Source organism: Engraulis encrasicolus, chromosome 14 (assembly GCF_034702125.1).
Source record: "Engraulis encrasicolus isolate BLACKSEA-1 chromosome 14, IST_EnEncr_1.0, whole genome shotgun sequence".
Classification (NCBI taxonomy): Eukaryota; Metazoa; Chordata; class Actinopteri; order Clupeiformes; family Engraulidae; genus Engraulis; species Engraulis encrasicolus.
In genome coordinates, this window is record NC_085870.1 from 27699147 (window position 1) to 27711646 (window position 12500).

Consider the following 12500-nt stretch of genomic DNA (forward strand, 5'->3'; position numbering starts at 1 on the left):
TTTTTATTTGGTAGCTTGATGCAGCAAAATGTCCAGTTCTATTCCAAGATTCTGACTATCACCATTATTTTCTATTTTCATGGGGCTGATGGCCCCGGTAGACTTCATCCAAATTTCAAAATATTTTACACAGTGTGTTTTTATTGGGTGTAGAACATTTTTACTATAGGGCCAAGGCAATATCTTTTCATAGGGGGCATCTGATGCACCCTAACGCACGTACGCACACACGCACACACACACACACACACAGTATACTGATACAGTGCATACACACTTTCACAAACAGTAACATATCACTTACACATACAGTAACACAATATGGCTAATGTCCATACTCAGCGCAAACATCACAATACTGTTCACACTAAACATAAAGTCAACATACTGAGTGAATACTTAAATGACCAGTTCTACCAATTTCAATATGCTTTTGTATTGCTCACGCTACCCTTGACTTGTCAGTACCCGGTGATGCTGCATTTTTTCGGCTCAGCCCTTTCCGAGATCTGAGCTATTCTAATGGGGCAGATTTTGTTTGCATTTAAAAAATTCTTAACATAGGCCTACTCCAAATTATTTCCCAAAAGGTATCACTGTTTAGTAATTGTCTGCTGATCTTGCATAACCTTTTGGATTTTTTTGGGAATGAATCAAGATGTTTTTTTGAAATGTAAACAAATGCCTGCTCCCATTACAATGACCAGGTTCTCAGAAAAGACTGAAGAAAAAATAAATCTGTTGCGCCCAACTTAGTCCAGCATAGAACAATGGAATAGAATGATGGCGAGTTCAAACTATGCGGCCCTGGTTACATTCACTTTCTCCGCAGTAGACTATGAGATAGAATGATGGCAAGTTCAAAATGTGCGGCCCTGGTTACATTCTATCCACGGTGGAGTGATTATTAGGTGTGATGAGTCTCCGGGGATGATGTCCACCTAGACATCCTCCCTCTTACCGACGCGTATAATGCCAGTAGAACCCGTCTCATCCAATCAGATATCGCAAAATAAATTGACCGGATCTAAGTATTGTATAAGTCAAAGTACATTCTATGCCGGTCCTTCCCTGATTCCAAGAATGCTTCAGTATTCTTAAACACAACTGTGTTGTGTTGTGTTGTGACTGTGTGTGTGTGTGTGTGTGCGTGCGTGCGTGCGTGTGTGCGTGCTTGTGTGTGTGTGTGTGTGTGTGTGTGTGTGTGCGTGTCTGATTGTGTGTGTCTGTACTATATCTGCAGGTTGTTCAGTGTGGTTCTGGAGGTCCTGACTAAAGCAGAGGAGGAGGAGGACGACCCCGTGACGGGGGAGCACCATGCGGCGGCAGCACACGCTCACGGCGGCAAACCAGGAGGCTTTGACGTCAAGGCCCTGAGAGCCTTCAGGGTGCTAAGGCCCCTCCGCCTCGTCTCTGGAGTGCCTAGTATGTACTACTACTACTACTACTACTACTACTACTACTACTAATAATAATAATAATAATAACAAAAATAATAATAACAGTAGTCAAAGCCCTCAAAACCGGTCTCTGGAGTGCCAAGTACATGATACACCTGCTACTACTACTACTACAGTTACTAACACGCACACATGCAAGCATACACGCACGCACACACACACACACAGACACACACACGCGCACGCACACTTGGAGACACACACGCACACGCACGCAAGCATGCACGCACGCACGCACGCACGCACACACACCTCCATCTATCTGCACATGCCTGTGCTCTCAGCAACCCATATACAGTACCTACACAGACACTCAAGTACTCTCCCCTGACCTGCGTCCAACCCTTTTTCCATTAAACATTCAGCTGCAGAAACACATGCAGTCAGACAATGGCAGAACAGTAGCCTAGTTGTAGCACAGCCATTTGTGCATGATGACCTCCGCATGCACAGAAACAAAGCCGCCACATTTGCACTACTGGCCACATTCATGTCAGGGCCCCCAGGTGGTCTGGTGCAGTGGTTTTCAAAGTGGGGAGCGGGGACCCCTAGGGGTCCGCAAGGAGGTTGAAGGGGGGCCGTGGCAGGTTGGCAGGAAAAGTACAACACAACAAAATAAATAATGGAATAAACTGAATAACTAACATAAAACAGAGTAAACCAAAAATAGTCTAATAACAGTATTATAATAATTTATTGTATCTGTGAACATTATACTATTATTTTACAGTGGGACACAGAAAAAATAGTGTGGCTCGCTCCGTGTGAGGGGGGCTGTAGCTGGAATATATGGTATGTGGTATATGGGGGGGTCTTGTCATGGTGAAGTTTGGGAACCCCTGGTCTGCAATTGTGCTGAGACCTCTGTCTCTGATGACTGGGGTTGTGGAGTGCAGTGGTGTCTTTACGTAAACTGCACGGCACCATGTTTTGTCCCAGCAACAGTATTTGATGTCATTTCCTGTCACCTTGACTCCTTTATCCTCTATCTCTTGCTCTGACTGTTTTATACCCATCTCATCTTCACCCTCCTCTCCTCTCAATCCTACTCTGTTCTTCTTCTTGCTCTTTTCACTTCACAACATATCTGTTCTCTCTCTCTCTTTATCTCTCTCTCTCTCTCTCTCTCTCTCTCTCTCTCTCTCTCTCTCTCTCTCTCTCTCTCTCTCTCTCTCTCTCTCTCTCTCCTTACTTTATCCTCTAACGCTCTTCCGGCTCACAAACGTTCTTTTGTGTGTGTGCAGGTTTACAGGTGGTGTTGAACTCCATCATCAAAGCCATGGTGCCACTGCTGCACATCGCTCTGCTGGTCCTCTTCGTCATCATCATCTACGCCATCATCGGCCTCGAGCTCTTCATCGGCAAGATGCACGCCACATGCTTTTTCACCGGGACAGGTGAGTATCTAGAGCAGGACAGGTAGTCCAGGTGAGTGTCTAGACCAGGGGTGCGTTTCTCGAAAGTGCAATTGTAAGCCAGCTAGCCACTTGGGTAGTTGCCAATGGGAAATTGCATTGCAAACAACAAAAGTACAGTAGCTAACGTAGTTAGCAACTAGGGTTTCGAGAAATGCACCCCAGGACTGGTAGCATGACGCCTCAAGCTCTTCAAGATGCACACCACAGCATACAGTGCTTTTCCATCGGGACAGATCAGTGTCTAAACCAGGGGTCAAAGGTGAGTCTATAGATGCAAATGGCACAACATGCTTCGTCACCCTGACAGGTGAGCAGGTAGCACAGATGACTTTCTAGACCAGAACAGGTAGCATGGTGCATTGAGCTCTTTACGATTCATTGGTAAGATGCATGCCATATACTTCTTCCCCGGCACAGGTGAGTTTCTAAAGCAGAATAGGTGAGTTTCGGTAGTTTCTAGAGCAGGTAGTACACACTATAGATGCATGCCATATGCTCTTCATTGGCAAGATGCACGCCACATGCTTGGTGAGTATTTAGAGCTGGTAGCCCAGCTGAGCCTCCAGACCAGTACAGTTATCTTGATCCAATCGAGCTCTTCATTGGTAAGATGCACGCCACACACTTCTTCATTGGGCCAGTTGATTTTCTAAACCAGGGCAGGTGAGTATCTAGAGCAGGTAGCACAGGTGAGTGTTTCTGGCGCCATTGGAGGCTGACCCCTTACACGGGTGAGGCGTAAATGCAATTTTCATTGTGTGCAGTGTGCAGTGCTGTGGAGTGCTGTGTCACAATGACAATGGGACAATGATCCAATCAGAAACAATGATCTAACAATGTGCGGTCTGGTTCTCGATTCTGATTGGCTGATAGCTGCTGTAAATTGGGCACAAACACACACCATTCCAAATGAAGATTCTATGCGTGTCTTATGGCCCATTCCAGACACAATCCAAACTAGTAGGAGGTTGCACTTATCCACCTTTGCTACGAAAAATGCGTTGGAACGCTGTCAGCTAAACCACAATGTTTGCCATGGTTGCAAAGCTCCCACTTCAACTGTCAGGAACGGGAGCTGAAATATCCAGGTAGAATAAGTGTGATCTCCTACTAGTTTGGATTGCGTCCCCTATGGGCCATAAGTTAGACGCATTGTGTCTAAGTTATTACCTCCACCAAGGAGGTACTGTTTTCGGTTGCGTTGGTTTGTCTGTCTGTTTGTCTGTTTGTTTGTCTGTCTGTCTGTCTGTCAGCAGGATAACTCAAAAACTTGTGATCGGATTTGGCTGAAACTGGTGGAGTTGTTGGATATGACCCAAGGAACAAGTGATTAAATTCTGGTGGTGATCCGGATCACGAACTGGAACCAGGACCTATTTTAAGATTCTTCTCCATTGCTAGCCTTGAAATCTAGCCGCCCCTAGTGACCGCAAATTGAATTGCAGGCGAATTTTGACATTACAGTTTGTAACACAAAAAGAAGGCAGAAATACTTACGATAAAAATAGGGTGCAACATAGTCACATGTTCTATCAAATAGCTTCCTTGGCGGTGGTCTGCACTCTCAGAGTGCATCTAGTTAATGAGAATATGTTGCAGTTGGGGTAGGGGGTCTGCAAGAAGAGCACATCTTTGTACCATCTGTGGTTGGAATATCAGTGTGATTCCAAAGACGTTTCATTTCTGCGGTGTTTATCGCGATTTGAGTTCGATCAAGTTTTTGTAGTGAAGTGTGTCTGGCAGCGCGACAAATGCAGGCACGCCTAGTAGTGTTGCCCGGGGCAACCAACAATTTCCTCAACTTGTTAATTGAACGATGCAGGGCAAATTAATTGTTATTACAGCGTTTTTAAAGAAGTTTGGTCAGCGATTAAGTGTAACAGTGTTAGATAAGCAATAAGCCACTTGAGTCCGAGGGTTATGCTCGATTTATAACAGGTATGGGGAGGTGTATGGCACTCCGCTTCGCGTCATGCCCCACTCCCCATACCCGTTATAAATAGAGCACAACCCATGGCCTCTCGTGGCTTATTGCTTAAGTAAACCACACCTCTCCCACGAGAAATTAAGACGGTAGATCTAGACGATATGTAACTATTGATGTGGTCTGGTTTGAACCAGAGTCTCCAACACCCATGACAGCTCTTTGCGTCTGCAACAGGACACCTCGTACTTGTAACAATCAACAAACCCCTTTGCTTTTTACCTTTTCCTTTCACTCTTTTCTTCTCCCTCCTCCTCTCCTCCCCTCCTCTTCTCCTCCTCTTCCTCCTCTCCTCCCCTCCTCCTCCCTCAGAAATGATAGCAGAAGATGAGCCGGCTCCGTGTGCGGTGAACGGTCACGGTCGCACGTGCGGCATGAACGGCACAGAGTGTAAGGAGGGCTGGAACGGCCCCAACGGCGGCATCACCAACTTTGACAACTTCATGTTCGCCATGCTCACTGTCTTCCAGTGCATCACCATGGAGGGATGGACCGACGTGCTCTACTGGGTCAGTGGCAGCCTCTCCTCTCTCTTACTCTTCAATCAATGCTGCTCCCTTGTCTCCTTCCTCATCCTCCTCTTCCTCCTCCTCTTCTCCTCCTCCTCCTCTTCATCCTTATCTTCCTCTCTGCTTTCTCCTCATCATCATTGTCCTCTTCCTCCTCTCATCTTCTCTTCCTGCTTTCTTTTCTTCTATCTCTTCCTTTTTCATTTTTATTTTCCCCCGTTACCTCCTCCTCTCCTCTCTTATTTTCTGCTGCTACAGACGTGTAGATGCTGACCCCTCACCTCTCCTCTCCTCTCCTTTTCCCTCCTCTCCTCTCCTCTCCTCTCCTCTCCTCTCCTCTCCTCTCCTCTCCTCTTCTCTCCTCTCTTCTCCTCCGCTTCCCTCTCCTCTCCTCTCCTCTCCTCTTATTTTCTCCTCTCCTCTCTTCTCCTCTCCTCTCCTCTCCTCTCCTCTCCTCTCCTCTCTCCTCCCCTCCTCTGCTGTGCTGTGCTGTGCTGTGCTGTATGGGTCTCAGAGGGAGTTCACCTCTTAGCCGAATCAGCATCTCCTGCTCCGCACACCATGTGTTCGCTTAGGGCTGATTTGTAGCTTTTTACACCGCCATGACTCATGAGCGCAGGAAAATCTACTGCCTGTATGCATGTTACAATACAGCAGTGGTTGCCTCTCCTGGTTACCACCAGTCCTAATCACAAGTGAGATTTGTCTTTCAGATCGAAACGATTGTGTAGAACTAAAGGCAGTATGGGAGTTCCCAGGCTAGTAGTTGCCTCTCATATTCAAATATCAATGTGTAGAATCATCTGCCGGCTGCATGCGATGTGCTGGATTATAATGGTAGTGATGTCCAAAAAAAGGACCAAAGAGAGAAAATGCACACACATAGCCATGGCGATAGAGAGAGTTATTTCAACAAGCTGAGCTGCCCACACACACTCACTCCAGTGGGCAAGTAAGAAGGAATGCTTGCTCTCTGGCCTTCCCTCCCACTGCGTGGCACACACACACACACACACACACACACACACACACACACACACACACACACACACACACACACACACACACACACACACACACACACACACACACACACACACACACACACACACACACACACACACACACACACACACACGCACACAGATGCACTCTCGCATGTACACACATATACACAAACAATATCAGGCGTGCACACATGCACAGACACGCATGGCCGCAAGCACGCACACACACAAAACATGCACACAGGGACGCACACACACGCACGCACACACTCACACACACACACGCAGGCATGCACACACGCAAGTCATTATCTTTCCCTCAAATCCCAACAGACTAACGCACTAACCCTTCCAAGTTCCAACAGCTACCGAATCACATGTTGCTCTTTTACAAGTGAAATCCGCTCACTGGCCTGTGATGGAGAGCTTTTTCTGCTTTGCTTTGTTTTTTTTTCTTCAAAAGAAGAAATTGGAGGCATCCTCCTCTCTGGTCAAGTCTATTTAGGGCGATCTACAGGGCTGATAGTGAAAGAGGATCTGGCAGGAGCATGCACTATTGAATCACAGTCGGCCTGGTAGAATAATCATGGGGTCAGCCCCATGTTCCCATAGCCTGGGAAATCCCATGTTGCCTTGCACAATCTCACTTGTGATTAGGTCTGGTGGTAACCAGGCAAATGTTCCCATAGCTCTACAGCATTGTCCTTATGGTCTTAGGTTAGGGTTAGGGACGGTTTTGGTCTGGGCATAGCTTACTGTAGCATTGTTTTGTTTAACAGAATTTGGTAGTGACCAAGTGGAAAAGGCATTTCACTGCTATTCTAATGGTAGACTAACATACAGTAGGGCTGCGGGAACATAGGCCTGTGGGTACAAAGACATGCTCCCATAATCACCTCTGAGGTCCACTATAACATCTGATTCCCCGATGTACACCAAGCTAAAGTTCTAGATCCAAATCTGGTAATCAACTGAATGTATTCTTAAATGGCAAAAGTAAACTGTCTAACAGCAAGGGAGCTGAATAATGACTCCATTACCCAAAAGAGCGAAGTGCTATTTTGAGACGTCATGCTGTACAGTCTACACTTTTTTTTCTGCAAAAAAGCCCTTCCCGCCCTCTTTCTCTCTCTCTCTCTCTCTCTCTCTCTCTCTCTCTCTCTCTCTCTCTCTCTCTCTCTCTCTCTCTCTCTCTCTCTCTCTCTCTCTCTCTCTCTCTCTCTCTCTCTCCTGCACTGCTGAGAGAGTAAGGGCCTGCCTACGACTGGCCTCTAAAACCCTGTGAGCTGCATGGGGTTAGCGGCCTCTGACTGGATGAATATGCTGCTAGCTCTGTGTCCCGCTGTGCTGCCCAGGCCACTGAGTGGATAACGCAGCGTTACTGCCCGCTCAGGCCAGCCTCACTGAAGGGAAAATAACAGAGTGTCAATGCTCAGCCACACTGAGTGAATAGCACAGCACAGCATACTGAAAGGGCCATCCACATTGAAGAGAATATAAAACAAGAGTTAGCTTTAGCGCTCAGGTCATCCACATTGAAGAGAGTAACACAAGAGTTAGCCTTGGCGCTCAGGCCATCCACATTGAAGAGAGTAACACAAGAGTTAGCCTTGGCGCTCAGGCCATCCACATTGAAGAGAGTAACACAGGAGTTAGCCTTAGCGCTCAGGCCAGCCTAACCCAAATAGTTACACTGATGAACAGAGATGCACAGGGGGTGGAGGGTGGGGGCTTGAGAAACATGGCCGCCACAAGTCATCAAACCGCTTTCACTGAAATCCCTTCTTACTGCTGTCTCTACTGACAATGTTGATTCTTTTTTCCTTTCCTTCGATCTCACTCTGTTTTTTTTCAATTTCTGTCTTTTCTTGTCTCTCATTCTCTTTCTTGTCTCTCATTCTCTTTCTTTCTTTCTTTCTTTCTTTCTTTCTTTCTTTCTTTCTGTCTTTCTTTCTGTCTTTCTTTCTTCCTTTCTCTCCCTCTCTTCCCCTCTAGATGAATGATGCTATGGGTTTTGAGCTGCCGTGGGTCTACTTTGTCAGCCTCGTCATCTTCGGTTCCTTCTTCGTGCTCAATCTGGTTCTGGGTGTGTTGAGCGGGTGAGCTCTCTCTTTCCTCCCTTCCCTTCCTTACTTCCTTCCTGTCTTGTTTTGTTCGCAATCTTGTCATCCTCTTCACCTCTCTCTGTCCTTCCATCTCTCCTTCATCTCTTAAAACTTCACTCCTCCCTTCCATTTTTTCTATCCACTTAATCTCTCGATCCTGCCACGCCCCAGTAAAGACTCACACATACAATGGAGCTCGCTCTCTCTCTCTCTCTCTCTCTCTCTCTCTCTCTCTCTCTCTCTCTCTCTCTCTCTCTCTCTCTCTCTCTCTCTCTCTCTCTCTCAAACACACACACTCACACACACTTTCTCTCTTGACTTTTGCATCTTCCCAATGCCCTCCATCCCACCTCCCACTCATACGGCCCATGCTGCTTCATCTCTGGGGCTCCTACTACAGGTGAACGACTCTATTGGCTGGGAGACGCCCTGGATCTACTTTGTGAGCCTCATCATCCTGGGCTCCTTCTTTGTGCTCAACCTGGTGCTGGGTGTGCTGAGTGGGTAAGAGGCACCAGTCTGCCCAGTGTGCCCAGCGTGAGGGTTTACTGCTGGTGTACTGTAGGGGTTTGCTGTGCCCGTGTGCAGTGTGAGGCTTGGGTGTGCCTGTGTGCCCGTGTGCCATGTAAGGGTTTGCTGTGCCCGTGTGCAGTGTGAGGGTTTGTTGTGCCAGAGTGCCCGTGTAAGGGTTTACTATGCTAGTGTGAGGATTTGCTGTGCTCACTCATCTTTTCTTTCTCATCTCTCTCTCTCTCTCTGTCTCTCTCTCTCTCTCCCAGTGTGCTGTCTTATTAGTGATGGGCTCGGGGGTTTGCTCTCTGTGGTCATTGAGACATTCACACCACAACACACACACACACACACACACACACACACACACACACACACACACACACACACACACACACACACACACACACACACACACACACACACACAGCACAACAACACACACACACACACACACACACACACACACACACACACACACACACACACACACACACACACACACACACACACACACACACACACACACACACACACACACACACACACACACACACACAGGGTAAAGGGGGCCAGCCAGGGCACTGAGGGACAAAGTGAGACTGTCCTCCAGGAATAATGTGTTCACTTAACACACGTGGGAATTAACTTGGCCAAAATATGAGCCCTCACTGACACATAGCAGCTGTGAGGGCCACATGGGATGGTCTGCAGTGCATATGGGACCACAAGGGCAGTGGTGTAGTCTACGTAGAACGCGGGTATACAGAGTATACCCACTTCTAAATTTCAGGGATTTCAGTATACCCACTTAAAATGGATTGATCCATTATTTTGAATAGCACAAATATATACAGTATACCCACTTCAAAAAATGCTCAAATATACAGTATACCCACCATAAAAAAGTATACTACACCACTGCACAAGGGCTGTAACGATATTGTATCAGACCGATAAATCATGATACACAGAATCAGGATACTGTATCGTGATTCAAGGAGGCAGTATTGTGATACACCCTTTTCAAGGTTTTGTTACCTATCAGGCCAGAAAACAACCACATGATGTGAAGTGATGGTGCTTCCAAGCTTAAAATCATTGTCATTATTACATTTAAATTTCTTAAAATGATTAGTGTCCTCTTATAACCTATTCTACATATAAACTAGCACCGTTTTTATTCATAAGTTTATTTTATAATGTTGGGAAATGTGAAATCATGGGGTGTATTTAACGTAGGTCAAAGATCGTGATACGAACCGAATCGTGAGTTGAATGTATCGTTATAGCCCTAGTGGTCACCGGTGCAGTAGAAAGTAAGAACGCTCTGTAAGGGACAGTTGACAGTGCTTACTCTGCAGATTTAACCATTTGGGGACATAAGGCAGTAGCAGTGTGAAAAGAGGACGTGGTGTGTTGTGACGCTGTAGTGCGTAAGGAGAAGGATGGGGAAACTGTCTGTCTGAGACACTGTGCGTTTCTGTGTGTGTGTGTGTGTGTGTGTGTGTGTGTGTGTGTGTGTGTGTGTGCGCGCGTGCGTGTGTGCATGCGTGTGCGTGTGCTTGTCCGTGTGCGTGTGCGTGTGCATGCAGCAGTTAGCTGCTGAAGCTCTGTTCAGATGATTCTGACATCCACTCACTCAGAGCTACTGAATCTTATGTGCTCATAATGAAGACAGACTATTGTGTAAACTTTTAGAATTAGCTACTTTAATCTTTATGATGTAGGGACCTACGCACACTGAGTGAGCTGCTGCAGATGTTCTAGATTAGAACCCTCAGAGGAGAGAGGGTTAAGCCACGCTACCTGAGCGACGGAAGTCATTATTTCTCTATGGAGGGTCGGCGAATAAAGCAACCAAAGCGAAACGACTTGAGCAACACGAGCAAATTCCTGCGATTTAAGTCAAGCTAATATTATGGTAATGAGCTATGATGTGGTTTGGCAAAAAACAATTGGAATGTTCTTATCTTTGAATGTCCCAGGCTGACAAGCCAGAGCCGTTATGTGATTAGCTAAATCAATGATGTCTAGTGTGTACTAGTTCAAAGATAGTTGAAAAGGGAAAAAAATGCTTCTTCACCAAAATGCTGTTACAAATGTCTTTATTTAAATGCCATATCCACTGGGGACTTTTAAAATGACCCATGTGTTGCGGCGATTGGCCTTCTTCAGGGCATAGTTGTGAGACAGTGAAGTCTTTTCTATGAGCAAACAGCACACATGTTAATGGCTTAATCATCCACAGGCACAATTAGTGACAACTCAACTTCCCTTCACAGACTAGAGTGTAGCTACTGAGACCCATCCCTCATACAGATCTTAGAAAGCAAACATATAGCAAGAAGAGGCAAAGACCATGAATATACAACTTCAGCAGTGTCTGCTAGAGTAGTGTCTGCTGCCTGAGCCACTGCCTCTCCTGCATGCAAGAGTGATAGAGGACTGTGACGCCAGATCATTGATGTGCATCTCATACACTCTGTATACACTCTGTCTGTCTCTCTCTCTCTCTCTCTCTCTCTCTCTCTCTCTCTCTCTCTCTCTCTCTCTCTCTCTCTCTCTCTCTCTCTCTCGCTCTCTCTCTCTCTCTCTCTCTCTCTCTCTCTCTCTCTCTCTCTCTGTCTCTCTCTCTCTCTATCTATCTCTCTGGCTTGCCCTCTCACTTATTTCCTTTTCCGCTGCTCTTCTTCTTTTTTTCTGGTATGTTCTCTCCCCTTCTGAGGTTCTGGACTGTCCTCTCTGTATCTCTGTCTCTCTGTCTCTCTGTATCTCTGTATCTCTGTCTCTCTGTCTCTCTGTCTCTCTGTATATCTGTCTCTCTGTCTCTGTCTCTGTCTCTGTCTCTCTCTCTCTCTGTCTCTGTCTCTCTCTCTCTCTCTCTCTCTCTCTCTCTCTCTCTCTCTCTCTCTCTCTGTCTCTCTCTCTCTCTCTCTCTCTCTCTCTCTCTCTCTCTCTCTCTCTCACACACACACATCATTGATGCATTGAGAAGAGCAGAGATAGACACAGACAGAAGGCTCAAGAAGCACTTGTGTCCTGCAGGGTCATACAATGAGCTCCACCAGACGCAAAGGCAGAGAGAATAATTGAAATACAGTATGATTCACAAGCAGCAAAGGCACAGAGAATAATGGAAACATGATTCACAAGGATGGAGAGAGGACTGGGTAGGGGACAGATGCTGAACTACAGAGGAAGGGAAAGAGAAGAGGATAGAGGAAAAATACGGAGAAAAGACAACGTTGTGGAGGGGAAAGAGAGTGCACAGAGAGAAAAAAGACTGATATGGAGCAGAAGAGGGAAAGAGAAAAGAGAGAAGACAGCCACAGAAGGACACAGTATGAGGAAAAGCAAAGGACAGCTTTGTTGTGTTGTGTGAGTGTGTGTGTGTTTGTGTGTGCGCGCGCGCGTGTGTGTGTGTGTGTGTGTGTGTGCGCACGCACATGGGGGGCAGCAGCACTGACACTTGCACGCATGCACGCACGCAGAAACAAAAACACA

The 12500-nt window shown here is 46.6% G+C and overlaps 1 protein-coding gene across 1 annotated transcript in view; it reads left to right on the plus strand.

The window, feature by feature from the left end:
* The window catches only part of cacna1da (calcium channel, voltage-dependent, L type, alpha 1D subunit, a), a 166966-nt gene that overhangs the window by 62030 nt on the left and 92436 nt on the right, over positions 1-12500 (plus strand). The window contains 4 exon segments of the mRNA XM_063215328.1: positions 1244-1425; positions 2705-2857; positions 5175-5371; positions 8884-8987. Coding sequence (XP_063071398.1) covers positions 1244-1425; positions 2705-2857; positions 5175-5371; positions 8884-8987 — 636 coding nt within the window.